The sequence below is a fragment of the Protopterus annectens genome, chromosome 7.part0, assembly GCF_019279795.1.
Source record: "Protopterus annectens isolate FY-2018-M chromosome 7.part0, PAN1.0, whole genome shotgun sequence".
Taxonomy (NCBI): domain Eukaryota; kingdom Metazoa; phylum Chordata; order Ceratodontiformes; family Protopteridae; genus Protopterus; species Protopterus annectens.
Genome location: NC_056739.1, coordinates 1,478,021,266 through 1,478,038,083, shown reverse-complemented (window position 1 = coordinate 1,478,038,083; position 16,818 = coordinate 1,478,021,266). Strand labels below are relative to the sequence as shown.

At 38.5% G+C, this 16,818-nt stretch overlaps 1 protein-coding gene across 1 annotated transcript in view; it reads right to left on the bottom strand.

Annotated features, from left to right (window-relative positions):
* Positions 1-16,818, bottom strand: part of PLXNB1 (plexin B1) — a 3,809,096-nt gene that overhangs the window by 1,215,426 nt on the left and 2,576,852 nt on the right. Inside the window, exon 20 of the mRNA XM_044078026.1 lies at positions 15,173-15,346. Within this exon, the coding sequence (XP_043933961.1) occupies positions 15,173-15,346 (174 nt within the window). The remainder of the gene's footprint in view (positions 1-15,172; positions 15,347-16,818) is intronic.

Below are 16,818 nucleotides of genomic sequence, written 5' to 3'. Positions count from 1 at the left end.
CTCCAGGAACACCGATCCCTCAGGAGGAGGAGTTTGGGATGACAAACCACCTTTTTGCTTAAGCATTTATAGGATATCTCCAAATGATTTTATCAGGTGGTGATCTGGGGGATCTTTCTCCCTCATCAAAATCGGTACCTTCCGTGAAAGACTCCATGAAGGAGCCTATGTGCCTCCTCTTACATGTCCTCTTTTGAGGAATCTTCTCTGTGGGGTGTTCAGGGAAGGTACTGGAAGAGAGAGGGAGTTCCTCTAGAGGAAACGTCTGCAAGCTACCTGAAACTGGCTGTCCCTGTGTTTTAAGTCAGATGGACTCGGAGCTCAGAGCCAACAGAGGTATGGGATAGGATCTGAGAAATGAGGCAACAGTTCTCTATGAAGAGAGAAGGCCATTTCTACCACCTTGAATGCCAAGGGCCCAGGGGAAACCCGTTCTCCCCTCCTTGGAGCCAAAGCTTCTGAAAAAGGCAGTGTGGGCATCTGAGTTTGGGAACTTTTTAAATCCAGTTAGTTTTTCCAACATAGCCAAAGACAATACCAAAGCATTGATGGAGAAAAATTCACAACAGCAACGAACTCACGTGAGTGCCCTTTTTTTTTTGTTAGACAAAAAACAGCCCAAGAAAAAAGGGATAAATTCCAGCTATGGTACAGAAATCAATACCTAAAAGGTAAGGAAAAGGTACCAACAATGGTACAAAGACTACTCCAAGCTGAGTAGAGAGTGAACAAAAAGGTACAGAAAAATCCTAATGCCAGTGAACACTAAGAGGCAGAACAGAGACAGAAAAACTACACGTTTTCAGAAAGATTTATCTAAATAAGCTGGTAAATATTGTAAGAAAAAACTGCTTACTATGCTCAAGAGCAGAACCTACATTTAAACACGATGGTGGCAAATGAGACCGGAGGCAATGGGGATGGAGTAGAACATCATGGGTAGAGGGAGGAGCTCGAGGGCTGGATCCGAAGTCTAGTATATGCAGCCAAGTCGGATCAGAGGATTGGATCTGAACCCGTTAGTGAGAACGAATGAAAAGGACAATATAAGATCAGTGTTTTTCACCATTTGTTTTTTTCTTTACAGAGCAGCAGCTCCTGTTTCTTCTCTAGCTCTCAGGGATAACTTCCAGATTACGTATGTCCTTACTTCCATTGCTGACTTTCTTCTGTGTTAGCTCAGCACTGTTGAGTATAAGACTAGTGTTTAATAAGCTTGTCTTTTCTCATATATATATATATATATATATATATATATATATATATGTGTGTGTGTGTGTGTGTGTGTGTGCATATATAAATATATATATATATATATATATATATATACACACACACACGTGTGTGTGTGTGTGTGTGTGTGTATACATTCTCTCAGATACCACTTTTACTCCACATATGAAGTAGGAAATACTTTGGTCAACTAACATTTCATCAAGTTAGTGCAGGGTTTTGTAAGAAGCTGTCAGACAGTAGGGATCAGGAAGCTTTCCCTCTTTCCACACTGTTGAGCGATTTCAGGGTTAATATACATACATAGCAGGGGATGCAAAGTGGCTTATAGCCATCCTGAAAAAATTTGTTTTTTTTATTTTACCTCTTTGGTTGTACTGTTAAACAGTATGATTTTGTATGCGTTTGGGTGACTCGGTTATTTGACTTTTGATAATATATTCACACGTTTATATATATATATATATATATATATATATATATATATATATATATATATATATATATGTATGTATGTACATGTACATATAAACACACAAATATATAATCAAAAAATAAAAATGAATGCCGTACCAGATGTCACTTGGACTGCAAAGCAGGTTTAATGTTTAAAAACAATCAAGTTTAAGCATTTTTATTCCATTCAATTCAAAAAGGAACTTCAGAAGTTACCTTGTTTTATGCTGTTGGTTTTTGCTGTTTACCTTTGGAACACACAGATGTATACATACACACATATATGAATCTATATGTACATCCATCCATAACCCTTTTTTCCATTTTTGCACGAGGTCCAATTGTCAGTTCAACAGGGAATCATCTAAAACCAATGTTCACACCACCATATGGGTAACCCTGACATGGTTGTTCTTGCATACCAAACACAAGCACTTACACTCACACCTATGACCAATTTAGAGTGCTCAATCCACCTACTACATGTCTTGGAAATGTGAGCAGAAACCAAAGAACCTAGAGAAAACTCTCAAAAAACACAGACAACATGCAGACTTTGCACAGAAGGCACTCCAACTGAGTATAGAGCCAGAGAACCTCTTGCTATGAGGTGAACAATGCTACCAGTTGTGTCACTGTGCCACATATATGCATTACTTCTGTTAGTTGATTGTGCATACTATTAATGGGTAGCAGAGCTGTCAATAGCTGTCAATATCACATCCATCTGGTCACGTAGCTGATGCATGTCAATTACAGGACTATAATAAGAAGAAACTTACAGATGGAAAAAAAAGGACCAGGTGAAATGGTCTTTAGCATTATAGTTTACAAAGGTCTGTGAACAAACTCTTGAGGACTGTAGAGCCAAAACTGGCTCTCTCCCTGGAGGCCAGTCCTTTTTGTTCTGTCCAAATAATATCTAAGCGTGATTGGGCGTCAAGATAATGTAGCTTTTTTTCAGCTCTCTCTAAATAGTTAGGAAAAATACAGGAGATCGATGGATTTGATTCAGATTGTTTTAGAGCGACCTAGGTAAAAAAGGATGGATTATCTCTCAAAGAACTCACTTGTTCTTGAAAAAAAAATAGCATGAAGTTCAGACACCCTCTAGCAGATGTAATATAGCTAGGAATAAAGTTTTTCCAAGAAAGATATTTCAGGGAAAAAAACAGCAGCTCTGTCGGGGGGAAAGAAGGATGTCAGCACTAAATTTAGATCCCACTGAGGGAGGAGGAGGATTGATTGGAGCTTTGGAAGTAGGAAAAAAATTCCTCACCCTGCAGAGCCTATGCCTATGGGACATAATATTATGATCTGCTATCCCGACATGAAAAAAAGAAATAACTCTGAACTGAAACTGGACTGACTGAGAAGAGGGAAATCCTTCAAAAAAAAAAGAAGGGAAGTGCAGAGGCAGTAAAACAGGGCAGTAAAAGGAGTGGGCCCAAAGGTGATGATGGAGGAGCAGACCAAACTTGCCGAGGCCCCAGTAGGGGGGCAAGAGAAATCAATTTCAAACTCGTAGCTTTCTGGATCACTGGAGGATCAGGAGGAAATGGAGGAAGGCATAAAGAAGTCCTGGGGCAAATCCTGGGTCAGCCCATTCCAGAAAATCTCTTCGCTATGGATTGCTTGAGAGACCCACTCGTGAGGGGCATGATAGCAATGCTCAATCTCAATCTGTCCTAATGTTTGTTGGTTTTATATCGGATGTGCTTGCTGAAGAAGATGAGAGGAGAGGAGATGCCCATTGCCCATAGCTGGCTTTCTCGACAAGGGGTAGGACTGGTGGTTCCTTGTTGTGATGTTTACAAACTACAGACATGTTGTTGAACAGCATCCACTGAAGGAGGCATGTAGAATCGAGCCAGGGAAGAAGAGTATGGCCGCAGGCCATGACCTAATACCTTCTTCAGAACCATTCTGGCCTGTTTTTTCTTGCTGGCCAGAATGATCCTGACAGAGTGAATCTCTGAAGAAACTCTGTTCTGTAAGGGTAGCTGACAGAACAGTGGGCTGATGCCTGGTGGTGGCTGACAGTCTGCTGAGATCCAATATTGGTCTCCAGTCTCCCGTTTTTTGGGGACAAAAGAAGGTACATCTGGAAGGGAACTTGAGGGAGGGGACTTTCCTCTCGAAATTAATTATTGGATATGATCGATGATACCCTGTACCATCTGTCACTGCCTCCAAGGAGGGACAGCCGGACAACACCTCAGGGATGCTGAAAGGGCTTAAGCAGAAAGAGTCTTGCCGTCCTGCTCACACCTGTCAAGGTCTCCTCCTTCACCTGAGGGCCAAAACAAAGCACCCATCAAGCAATCTTTCTTGAGCCCTGCGGCTGTGGGATCCTCCTACTTCTCCAGCTCCTTCAGGATATCTCTCTCTCTCTGTCTGGTGAAGTGAAGAAGATAATTCAGCGAGCATAAGCAAAGGTGTAAACTGAGAAAAACATCCGCGTTAACCATGGCATCAGCGGGGACACCCTTGGTAAGGGGTGTGTGTCACACTAGGGTGATAAATTTTTAGAAGCCTCTCTAGGACTGGCTCTCTCAGAGGGATTGTTGGTGGGCCAGTTTCCCCTCTGTTTGATGTCTGAGAAGGAGACATCTCGCTTCCTCTTACAAGTCCTCTTCCTAGGAGGATCTCGAAACATCAGGAAACCTGAGGCGGAGGGGATCTCTGGTCCTGTAGCAGAAGTGGTGAGAGAGATGTCAACAGGTACTATGGGGGAGGCTACGGGACAGACTGACTGCTGACTGATGCCAGTAGTGGCCAGTACCTTCCCTGCTGAGGCGGAGGATCTCTGGGTCCTGTAGCAAGAGAAGTGGCAGAGATGTCACAGGTACTATAGGAGGAGGGAGCTACGGGGAACATGACTGAGACTGAGTGCAGTGGGTAGTCTTCATTACCTCGACAATGCTCCCAGGAACAGAAGGGGGGTATCCGTCCTCCAGCCGTGAGCAGTAAATGCCCGAAGACTCATCGGCGCCGAAAGCTTGTCGACCCAACACACACACACCTAACAGGGGGGGATGATAGGGAAAAAATTGACTAACTTTTGACTAAAAAGGGCTTGAATCACAAAATGAACAACTTACCAGGAGCTGGTAAAAGAAGACTCCCAAGCGAGCGGCAAGAGAGATCTGGGTACTACTGATGGGTTTTTCATTTAGCTTGAGTTATTACATTTAAGTAATGGGTGAAGCCTCCATTTTAATACATTTCAAATAATTACTATGTAAGTAGAAACATTTGTTTTATTTATTTTACAATTTTACCTTGTATATGACATTGTATAGTGTTTTTACAATGTCAGGTTTAATTTGGATGTATGGCTGGGTCAACCCTGTTGTGAAGGAGTTTTCCTTTGTGCTGCAAATACTGTACCATGCATTGTGCCATACTTACAGGGTTTCTGGAAGTTGTATGTGTAGTTATTCTATGTATATAAAGTCACCCCCCCCCCACACGCCATCTTACTTGTGTGCAAATCCTGCCCTTCAACCTAACCTTACATACTACGTTACTAAAAATCCTTTCCCTAACAGTATCAATGCACAAGACAAAAGGAGACAGAATACAAACACACAACACTGACTCTGTCCCTTTACTTTAACCTTAACTTACAGACACACTTGCATATTCACAATAACTGCTATAACAGTCTTGCACCACATTTGGAACCACCACTTATTCAACCATTACTTTTCCTCCACACTCCTACTTACCTACACTTTATAAAACTGAATTCAGCTATATGTGATTCACTCAAATGAGCATTTGTATATTTGTGCATTAAAAAAAATTCTATCAAATGTAATTCTACCTTTGACTTACACCCCTATAATGGTTATCTGACCTGCAAACATCACAATGCTATCAACGCAATTTCTTTGAATTTGTCCTATATTTATGCTTTGTACAATGCATCACTTTTAATGTCCTCTTTTACATTTACATATCTTACTTTTAAAGTATCATAGAATGTTACTAGGCTATCGACCTGGAGGTCATTTCATGCTTAGCCGTTTCATCCCAATGTAATACCATATATACTTTAGTCAATACCCAAAATTGTATTTATTAATGATTGTCCAGGGCCACTATCCCCAGTATGAATTTATGGTACACCATCCAATCGTCCAGGTTCCTTTTGAACAGTGTCATAGAGGTACTCTGCTTCACATTACTTGGCAGCCTATTCCAAAGACATTGCAGTCACTGGGAGACAAATCTGTCCCCCTCCAGCACATCCTACTCAAGTTGCAGGCCACATTTGGGTCCCTGGAACAGGTAGTTCTAGCCATGTTTGATTTACGAATGTGCAGCAGATTCATTAGGTTTGGATCACAGACTGCTCTGTAAGCCAGGCATAAGTCTTTCATAAGAAGTCTATACAATACTGAGTGTAGTAACAGGGACTTAAATTGGTCTGTGTAAAGCAGATGCTGGAGTCCCTTGATCTTCTTTGTCAGAAACCTCTGAGGTCTCTCCAAGTGCTTTGTGCAGTACATACCAAATGGGGTATTACTCAATTACAGGTCCGATTAGTGATGAATGTAGAGGGCTTATAACCTCCTTTGTTCTAGAGGTGATGCCTTTCCTAATCAAGTGCGCTACATAGCCAGCCTTCCTTACTTCAGTAGATACAGGTCTACTTGTGATCCCAGATCCCTTAACACTTCATAAGTACATAGGGTATTGTTAATTTGATAGTATGAAGGGACACTGTTTTTACCAAAAGGAATGATGATGCATTTCTTTGCATTTAGTTTGAGACCATGACTAAGACACCAGTCACTGGTCTATGTAAGACCCTCCTGAAGTATACTGACATCAGTTGGGGATTCGATAATTGCACCCAGTTTGCAGTCATCCACAAACGTGGTTAGCCACAGCCCCTTAAGTTTGGCCTGAACTTATAAGAAGTATATACCAACCAGTAGGGGGCCCAGCACTTAACCTTGTGGCACCCTGATGCCAGGTCTGCTGGTTGATGTGGAGTCACCCACTTTGATAGCGTGTGACTAGTTAGTGAGCCATCTTACAACAAAGGGGTTTACATTCAGTTTTCTAAGTTTATCGGTAATGACTGAGTATGGGATTGTGTTGAAGGCCTTGGCCAAGTTAAGGTATGCTGTGTACACAGATATGTTCTCATCAATGGCCCTGGTCACATTGTTTGAAGAAATGCACCAGGTTTAACAAGCAGGATCTGCCCCTGTGACAAAGCCGAATTGGGTCAGATCCAGAGTTTGGAGGCCACCTATGTCTTTATTTATGAGATCCAGGATGATACGTTTCATGACCTTAGAGGAGGCTGCTCAGACTTATGAGTCTATAATTCCTCTGGGTCTGTTGCTAAGCCACCTTTGGAATAACTGTTGCTCTTCTTCATTCCATAGGAACATAGCCTGTGGTTTGGCTGTGACTGAATAGGGTACTTAATGATGATGTTCGTTCATGTTTCATTTGTTTAGAAGACAGCTGGGGATGCCATCTGGTCGCATAGAGTCTGTGCTTTTCCTGCCTTAGACAAGGCTTTAAATGACCTGCTCTTCAGATCTGTAGAGTTGGGGGAAGGTTTGTGATAAGTTTGGAAGAAATAAGGGAGTGAAATTTTCACCAAATCTGTCCGCTAGCAGGTTTGCTATCTCTGCGGGATCAGTGTGTGTGTGTGTGGTACTGTTAGTCACTAGTGCAGCACATGCTTGGGTCCTACCTTTTAGGTTGCTTACGTAGCTGTAAAAGGCTTTATTGTCATCTTTGGCTGTGACTGCCAAGTTTTTCTCAGAGTTACCCTTAGTGACACCTTAATTCTCCTTAACAACAACTTTTTGCATGTGTTATAAAGTTTGTTGATGCTGGATGTCCACCACGGAGGCGTGTTTATACTTGGGGCTCTGGCTGATTCTCTCTGGAACAGCAGAATCTATACACTTGTACAAGTGATTGTACATGGCTTTAGTGTAGTTACCACTTCCAGCTGGGGGTGGGGCCTGGAATGCATTTACACCTTCCATAAGAGGGTACAGGTTGCCTTGGTGAAGTTTTTTAGTCTGACTTCACCCTTTGTGAGTTCTGGCATTAGTGCCAGTTTGAAGTCAACTGATTTGTGGTTAGATTTAACTAGTGAGGGTCCACAAACTGCGGTGGTACATCTGTTTGTTATGTTAGTGAAGACCAAATCTAGTATGTTTGTTCCTCTTGTTGGGTTTGGACAATTTGTTCCAGGGTATTTGAGTTAAAGTCATGTAACTTTTGCGCTAGTGAGTTAGGGGTAGAGTAGGTTTCACAGTTGATGATGGGATAATTGAAATACCAGTAAACCAAACACGGAAGCACTCCTCCAGCTGAACACCAGAACACTTTATTCGATAATGCCAAAAACAAATCCACAGAAAAACGTTAACGCTGTTTTAAAAAAAACACACAGTATGCGTTTTCGTCTCCACAAACATGTAAGACTTCATCAGACAAAAGTAAAATCTCTAATTACATATTATATATTCTCATGTGCTTTAAGTCAACCAATAAAATCCATTCCTTTGTAATTTCATTACATAAACCTGCTAAAAAGGCTCATTAAGTAACTAACTCATAATTGAAACACACTTTGATGTTCTTCATAATCAAACTAAAATTTTTTATCCTTATTTAAAATCCATTTTTCCACAATAAATATAGATTTAAGTTAAAAACATATGTTAAATAAATATTATATATATAAATATGTGATTATAAACTATTAATATTGTTGTTTAAAAAGTACATTTTATAAAATCCCTTTCCTTTACATCATGTTCAGAAAGATTATATTAGAATAGCACCATCTGCTGTTCTTAGAGAGCTATTGCTAGTAAATACTAAATTTTAGCTGCTCTCAATTTTAACACAGAGGTTAAGGAAATATGGTTATTAAGACCTGGGCTGTTTGTTGCATCTAACAAAATCTGCCACCAGAGCTCTTTGAATTCTAATCTTTCCTCCCAAGGGCCTCCCCTTGTCTCCTTTTTAACCTGATCCAATACAAAGAAGCAGAATCTAGCTTTATTACATTCTAATGTGTGCTTGAATAGAGCATTTGTTTCTTTTTTCTTTGATATTTCATAAATATGCTCATAAATTCTCTTCTTCAATGCTCTTTCAGTTTTCCCCACATAATATGAATTACATTCTAAGCACAAAGAGAGATATACCACCCCTTGTGAATCACAATTAAAATGGCCGGAAGCATAAATGTTGATGTCCCTAGCTGGTAATAAAATCTCTATCATGTTACTAATGTATGGGCACTGATTACAGTGTCCACACTGATATGTACCATATTTTTTGTTTTTGTTATTATTAAGTGGTAACATTTTGATAGGAGTTCGATTTATATTGTTATTTTCCAGCAGATTTTTTATACATCTGCCATTTTTATACACTATTTTAGGCATTTCTTTTTTAATATTCACAATATCAGAAAAGGAAATAAAATTACTCCATTCTTTCTGAAAAATCCTTTTCACTTTAGTGTTAAAAGTATTAAACTCCATTACCAGTGCCGAATTATACTGGGACTCATCTGTAACACCAATATTATTGCTCTCAACAGGGGGTTCCAAGCTATTTTCATTAGTAATCAAATCTATACCTTTTATTGGCTTATATTTTGTTAATCTGTTCTGTTCTACTTCTTTTCTAATATTAGTAATAAATTCATGTGGGTAGCCCCTAGCTAAAAACATTCCCTCCAGTGTATTACATTCCTTAAAAAAATCATCATTCCTACTAGTCATGCGACACCCCCTCACAAATTGTCCCTTGACAATAATCTTTTACAATGTGGGGGTGCGCTAGTGAAATGTAAAAAAGAATTACAGAAGGTGCTCTTTCTAAAAACCTTAGTTTCAAAGTCCATATTACTCAAGTTCTTATATATTTCTACGTCCAAGTATTGCAATCTATCAGTGGACATGGTGTATGTAAATCTTAAAAAATTGGTAGTATTCTGGATATAATTAAAAAATTCCAGAAATTTTTCACTACCCCCCGTCCAAAAAATGACAATATCGTCTAAAAAACGTCTGTAAAGTGTCCAATATTGTACATACCCGGAATTAAGAACAAAATTAGATTCCCATGCTGCTAATACAATGTTAGCATAGGTGGGTGCGCAAGCCGCACCCATTGCTACACCACTAATTTGCTGGAAAAATTCATCATTGAAGACAATAAAATTGTTCCTTAATACAACTTCAACCAATGTTACTGCTGCAATCTTTTCTAAATGTGTCAATTTTTTGTCAATAAAGACCATGTCCTCAAACAACCTTATACCTTCATGGTGGGGTATACATGAAAATAGATCAATGACATCAATTGTCACAAAAATAAGGTCATTAGTGAATAAACCAGCATTAATGTCCCTCAGCAGGTCCCAAGAGTCCTTTAGTATGTATTTATTATTGGTACAAATATGCTTTGTTGTGATATCCACATATTTAGCTAGGGTAAGAGTCTTGGAACCATCCGCTGCCACTATTGGTCTTAAGGGCGGGTCACTAACATTTTTATGTATCTTCGGAATTCCGAAGATAACAGGTATCTTAGGTTTAGATACATATAAAAATTGATGCAGCTTGACATCTATGGTACCTTCCAAAAGCATATTATTTAAAGTATTATCTATTTTTTGGTAGGCCAGTTGAACTTCATTCAAGGAAACTATTCTATATTTATTGCCGTCACCTAGAATCATATTCATTTTGCCATCATAGATAATATTTTCCATAATAACCACCCCTCCCCCTTTATCAGGTTTCATAATTCTAACTTGATTATTAAACCTTAACTCGTTCAACAACTTAGATTCCTCCTCTGTAATATTGTATTCCTTAACTGTATATTTAAATTCTTCTCTGATTTTCTTCTCCAATACTGAATCTAAGTTTTTTATTTGTGGGTGATAGGGCGGATTAAACGTACTTTTTCTAGTAAGCGTGCATTGTTGGGAAGTAATATCCATGTTCTTAGGGGGTAATGTAACCTGTAGATTTACCTTCCTTAGGAACAATTTCATATCTATTATAGTCTGGACTAAGTCACCTTTCATCTTAGGAATAAATTTAAATCCTTTACTCAGGACATCAAAGTGTATTTTATTGATAGAAATGTTACTAAAGTTGTAAATAGAAAAATTGTTAAGTGTATAAGTAGTTCCTGTATGTAGGATACTTACATCCAATTCTGTCTCAGTTGTTAATCTGGGGACAGGTATCAAGTTCTGTGTAGAAAAAACAGTCTCATTAGGGGAACAAATGGGGGTGGGGGTAGGGGTATTTGTTAAACTGTCTAATATCTCCCTCTCCCCCTTCTCCCTCCCCTGAAAATTTTGAAACCTTTTATTATTACCATATTGCACTGTCATTTGTCAATGGTGGAAATTCAGTATCATAATCTGTCCACTCATATTCTTCACCATATGTATTTCTAGAACTGTTTTTAATGTTGCTCTTATTAAAGCCCACTCTGCCATTATGTTCCCATTTCATAGTAGGTGGCTTTGGATAACTCACATCATTTTGATATTCCTCGATATCCCTCCTTAATTTCTTAATCTTTCTTTGTTCTAACAAAATACATTTAGCATCAACAGCTGAGCCTATGCTCAAGTATCTTTCTTTTTCATTTTTGACTTCAAACAACATATCCTTTTTAATAAAACCGTCCAAAACTGTGATTTCCTGTTCCAATTTTTCTAACTTTCTATTATTTTCTTTAATAATGAGCCTCAAAATACTAATACCACAATCATTAAAAACATTTATAAGCTCTGTATGGAATGATGTACCAGGTTCTACATTATTAGGGTACTTCCAAACCCTTAGACCCTTTGGTACAATCTTTTGTTTAATACATTCCATAAGATACCAATTTTCAATATTCAAAGATTTGTATCTGTGCATCAGTCCAGTTAATTTATCTATTTTCAGAGCATAGGGGTCACCATCCATCGGTGCACCTTCCTCTGCCCCGTTTAGGTTAATGTTCATGGGATTTTTCAACCATTCAATTAAGTTGAAACTATCAGAAATAGTGGGAACAGTACCTGAGGCTTTAGAGCCTGTACAGTTTCTCTGGTTACTTCGGACATCACCCAAAGCTCGACTAGACTAATTGAAATACCCCATGACCAGTGTGTATTTGGCAATATTTGGACAGAGAAAAAACACGAAGAAAAGGCCAACGTTCCAAACACTAATAAAAATCTACAAAAAACGGCAACACACTTTCTTCTATAATCCTTTAACAGAGTACACAGAACTCCCCACCCCACTTCTCTTTTATACATCATTAATCAATTAAACAATTAGCATTTTACATAATTTGTTAAAAAAAAAACACATTCCAGCTGGTTTTAAAAGGATACTTCATAAAAAATATCTCCAGTTACATTCTCTACTCATGCCCTTAGGCACCAACGTACCAAACTTTAAAATAAAAATAGATTCATTTCTCCTCAACTCATTCTTATTATTATATTCTTTACCATTAAAATGTTGTTCCAGGACTGTAATTTGTAATCCAGTGATGTCACCTTTATGTGCATAATGAAAATGTGTAGCAACTGGGCTTACTTTTCTCTCCCACCTCTCATATGTTCCTTTATTCTAGTTGCTAAACTTCTCTTAATTTCCCCAATGTAATATTTCTCACAGGGCCATTTTATTGTGTAAATAACTCCCTCACTGTTGCAACTAAAACCACTCTGTGCCTGAAATGTTCTTCCATTTATTAGTGGAAAGGTATCAACCACATGTTCACATACTATACATTTTCCACAAGGAAAAGTTCCTACACTTTCTATATCCACTTGTCTCAATACTACTGGCATATCAAATTTACCACTCACTAAGAAATCTCTTAGGTTTCTACCTCTCATATATGAAATTCTTAGTTGCTTATTTTTCAAAAAACTCAATCTGTCATCTTTACCTAACATTTCCCAGCAATATTTTACTACTTCTACCAATTGCCTACTAAATAAAGTATATTTTATAACAAAATACATAAAATTATTCATATCATCCTCTTTCTCCTAATTCCTTTGTCTCTCCCAAATTCTCCTTCCCCAGAAATATAGATTCTTTTTCACTATTTCCAGTCAACATCTTATTTTTTGTAGTATTTATTAAATTCAAAATATAACCTCTCTTTATAAACATCCTAGCTGTCCTATCCATCTCTTCCCTACATTCATCTTTTTACTATACAACCTTTGTAACCTAAGAAACTCCCCCTTAGGGACAAATTCAATAATATGTGGAGAATGGCACCTACTACCATGAAGAATATAATCAAAATTATCAAACTTTTTATGAATTCTGGTTTTAATAGTATTATTCTTTTTTCCACTCTAATATCATAACTAAATAAATAACTTGGTGTCCCACCTGTAACCCATCAAAGCCTATTTTAAACTTATTTTCATGTAAACTCTTTCCAAATTTGAAACTTTTTCTAACCCACTATTACACACAACAAAACTTACCATTTCACCCTTTGTGAGTTCTGTCATTAGTGCCAGTTTGAAGGGGACTGATTTGTGATCCGAATTAACCAATGAGGGTCCGAAAACTGCAGTGGTACATCTGTTGTGTTAGTGAGGACCAGATATAGTATATGTTTGTTCCTCTTATTAGGGTTTGAAAAATTTGTTCCAGGGCATTTGAGTTAAAGTCATGGAACTTTTGCGCTAGTGAGTTACAGGGTAGAGTAGGTTTCCTAGTTGAAGATGGGATAACTGAAATACCCCATGACAGGAGTGTTTGGCAATATTTGGATTGACTTTGGTTTGGTCACGTAGGCTTTGAGCACATCATGATCCATGGAGGGGGATCTATAACTAGCTATGACTTCAATGGGGGTCTTACCCTCTGTAATCTGAACTTGGAGTAACTACATGGAGTTGTCCTGTCTAGTTGGAAGGTGAATTTCTAATACAGATAGAAACACCACCTCCTTTAATGGCAATTCATTAATTTTTATTTGTACAACACATTTACTTCGATATACTAATAATTTTTCTTTATTGTGTCTTTCTCCATTGTACTGCTATTGCCTGTAGACGCATGCAATGAATGAAAAGGTTCCTTAGACCAGCTCACTTTCCTTAAATAAGGTAACAAACTAGGTTTCACAGGTAGCTACTTAGCATGCAAAAACACAATACAAATGATCCCTTATCCCCTAAAGAAAATACTTCATTTCTATCTCATAATGCTAGAAATACTATCACCTCCAACACACACACACAAACACAAACACAGACTATAACTTCTGAGTAATATCAGGAAGATGGTAAATTACTAGCTTTAGCAAACCATCTTACTGGCTTAATGAATTGATATTGTAATATAAAGATAACTTTCTACCTCATCTTCTAACTGACAGACAATACACACAGTATTACTCTAGCAGACTTGTCCTCACACCACTGTACTGCGTGTGTGTTTGTGTCTCTGTGCACATGAGCACACATACATGTACATACAGGATCTATTCGTATAATTGACAGAGCCAAACATCGATGTTCCTAACACTGAACAAAAACAATAACACAAACATCTAGTAATAACCTTGGGACATGCAAAATTAAAATACAAAAAAAAAAAAGAAAGAAAAAAAAGCATTTCTGTATGGGGCAAGCTCCTTATGCACCCCCACATCCCTGCTAATTATATATACTAACTCTGAAATCACATAATACCGGGGGAAGAGCATATTCTCCAATCCTGAGAACTGCGTGATCTAGCAGACCTGTTGACCAAACTGTGTTGACTAAATTTACTTCCCCACATGTGTGTGTAGTATACTAATGTCACAGGCACACAACTGCAAAGTGAAAATTACAGTGTCCTAAAAATAACTGACCATGAGTCAACTAATGCACAAACTGACACAATGTGATGTAGACAGACAGCATACATGTTTGACAAACTGCATATACACATGACACAAAGTAGTACCAGCTGCAAGTAGCTGTAATGTATGACGAATTACTGGAAAGCAACGCCAATAGCATAAAAAAAAATTCATCCATAATACAAGCTGGGTAGGAGTACAGATCTTAAATTACACCTTCACCTAGGCCAAACACACATTCAGTAGAACACAGAATATATATAAAGTACACAAACATACCCATCATTATTTAAAAAGGAAAAAGCATATAAACAATCATTCAGGTTCAATAAGAACATACTCCAAAACTTGGTATTAACAAATACCGAGAAAATGTCCTATGAAAGGAACCAGAAAAGTAAGCACACACAGCTGAGTGTTTTCTTGTTTTACCATTCCTATTCTGTCCTCATTCTTGTTAACCATGCAACATGTACTGTGTCTCATTTGTTCACTTACTCATGTTTTTTTTTTGTCTTACTGCTCTCCACGTGGATCTACCATGACCTCCATTTCTTCTGCTTACCTCAAAAAACTTTTGGCAGGCCTTGCTTCAGTAATGTTTGGATTCTCTGTATATTTGTAAAACATCCCTTCTACACGTCTCTTCTGATCACCAAACTTCAGAGAGACTTCAAATTCTTCAGACATGATACTTTGGTCTGTTACGCACTCCAGCTGGTTATCCTGAATTTCTAAACTGTAAGAACAAGAGCAACAATTGCAAAAAACACCAAAATTTCATTATCTTACAATACAAGCTTAGATTCAAATTTGTGAAAAAAAAGCACAACAGAGGTTTACAGTGACATAACACAATGCCTTGAAAGGATAATAGAACAACAGGAAATAGAAGAAGCGATTAAATGTAATTAGGATTTTCAGGGCACCTAAAATAAGGGGAAGGGCCACTGCAAAAGCTCTTTTGTTATATAATTGAAAATATGATCATACTGGAAGAATAGTGTGTGTGGAGGCATTCTTACAACGATGGATGCTAGGCAGCCAGCCACTATAAATCTCACTCCTGCAAATATATCCAAACTCTTTATCAGTTGTTTGTTTTTCAAAGCATGTGCGACTTCTATGTACTGCATTTCATGATTACATGTTAAACAAAAAAACTGAGGGCAATGCTATTCAATGCCAGAAGTCTAAACCTCAAAATGCACGCACTCGAGGCACTCCTCAGTATGGAGAAAATCGATATATGTGCAGTAACAAAAACCTGGTTTAAGGCTCCAGAGAGCACCCCAGCACTACCAGGCTACAACTCATACCATACATTTCGGCCACAGAACCCAAACCAAAATACAAAAGGCAGGGGCGTATCCATATTCATCAAGGATACCCACCACCTCCAGGTTAGTGGCACAGCACGATGCTTCAGAGATCATCCATGTGCAACTAACAATGGGCAAAACTGCAATTGAAATTGTAGCTTGCTACAGATCACTCACCATGTCCCATGACCCCTATTCCGTGTTTCTGGAAACAGTGGGAAACAAAGGTCCTACCAAACACCCTAATATTGGGTGATTTCAATTACCCAAACATTAACTGGGAGAACTACTCCAGTACTAACTCCCTAGCCCAACTTTTCCTAGAATTTATAAATTCAAACGCCCTGGTTCAACTAGTCAACACTCACACCAGAGGTGACAACATATTGGACCTGGTAATCACCAACATGGGCGACCGGTGTTTCACACCAGAGGTCAACCCCTCACTGGTTAGATCTGACCATAAACAAATCACTTTGGATATCCATATTCTTCCCCCACCCCTGGACAAGAAACCCACTGTAAAAAACTTTTCAAAAGCAAACTTCACGTTACTTAAGACCAAGGTGGAAAGTTTCAAAGCCCCCATGCTGAAGGATAACGTTGTCCAAGCTGCAAAATCCTTTACTAATGCATTCTACGGGCAAGCTACAGGAATGCATGGATCGTGCCATCCCAAGCAAAACCAAGACTCACTCCTCCAAGAAAAGGAAACCAGTCTGGTGGACTCCTGCCATAAACAAGCTATACAATAGGAGGAGGAAACTAGTACAGAAGAGAGTAAAATCCCAAGGAAGGGAAGACATCCCTGATCAGTATCAGCAAGAAACTACGATCCCTCATAAAATCATCCAAGGTGAGCTTTGAAAGAAAAATTGACAAGGACTCC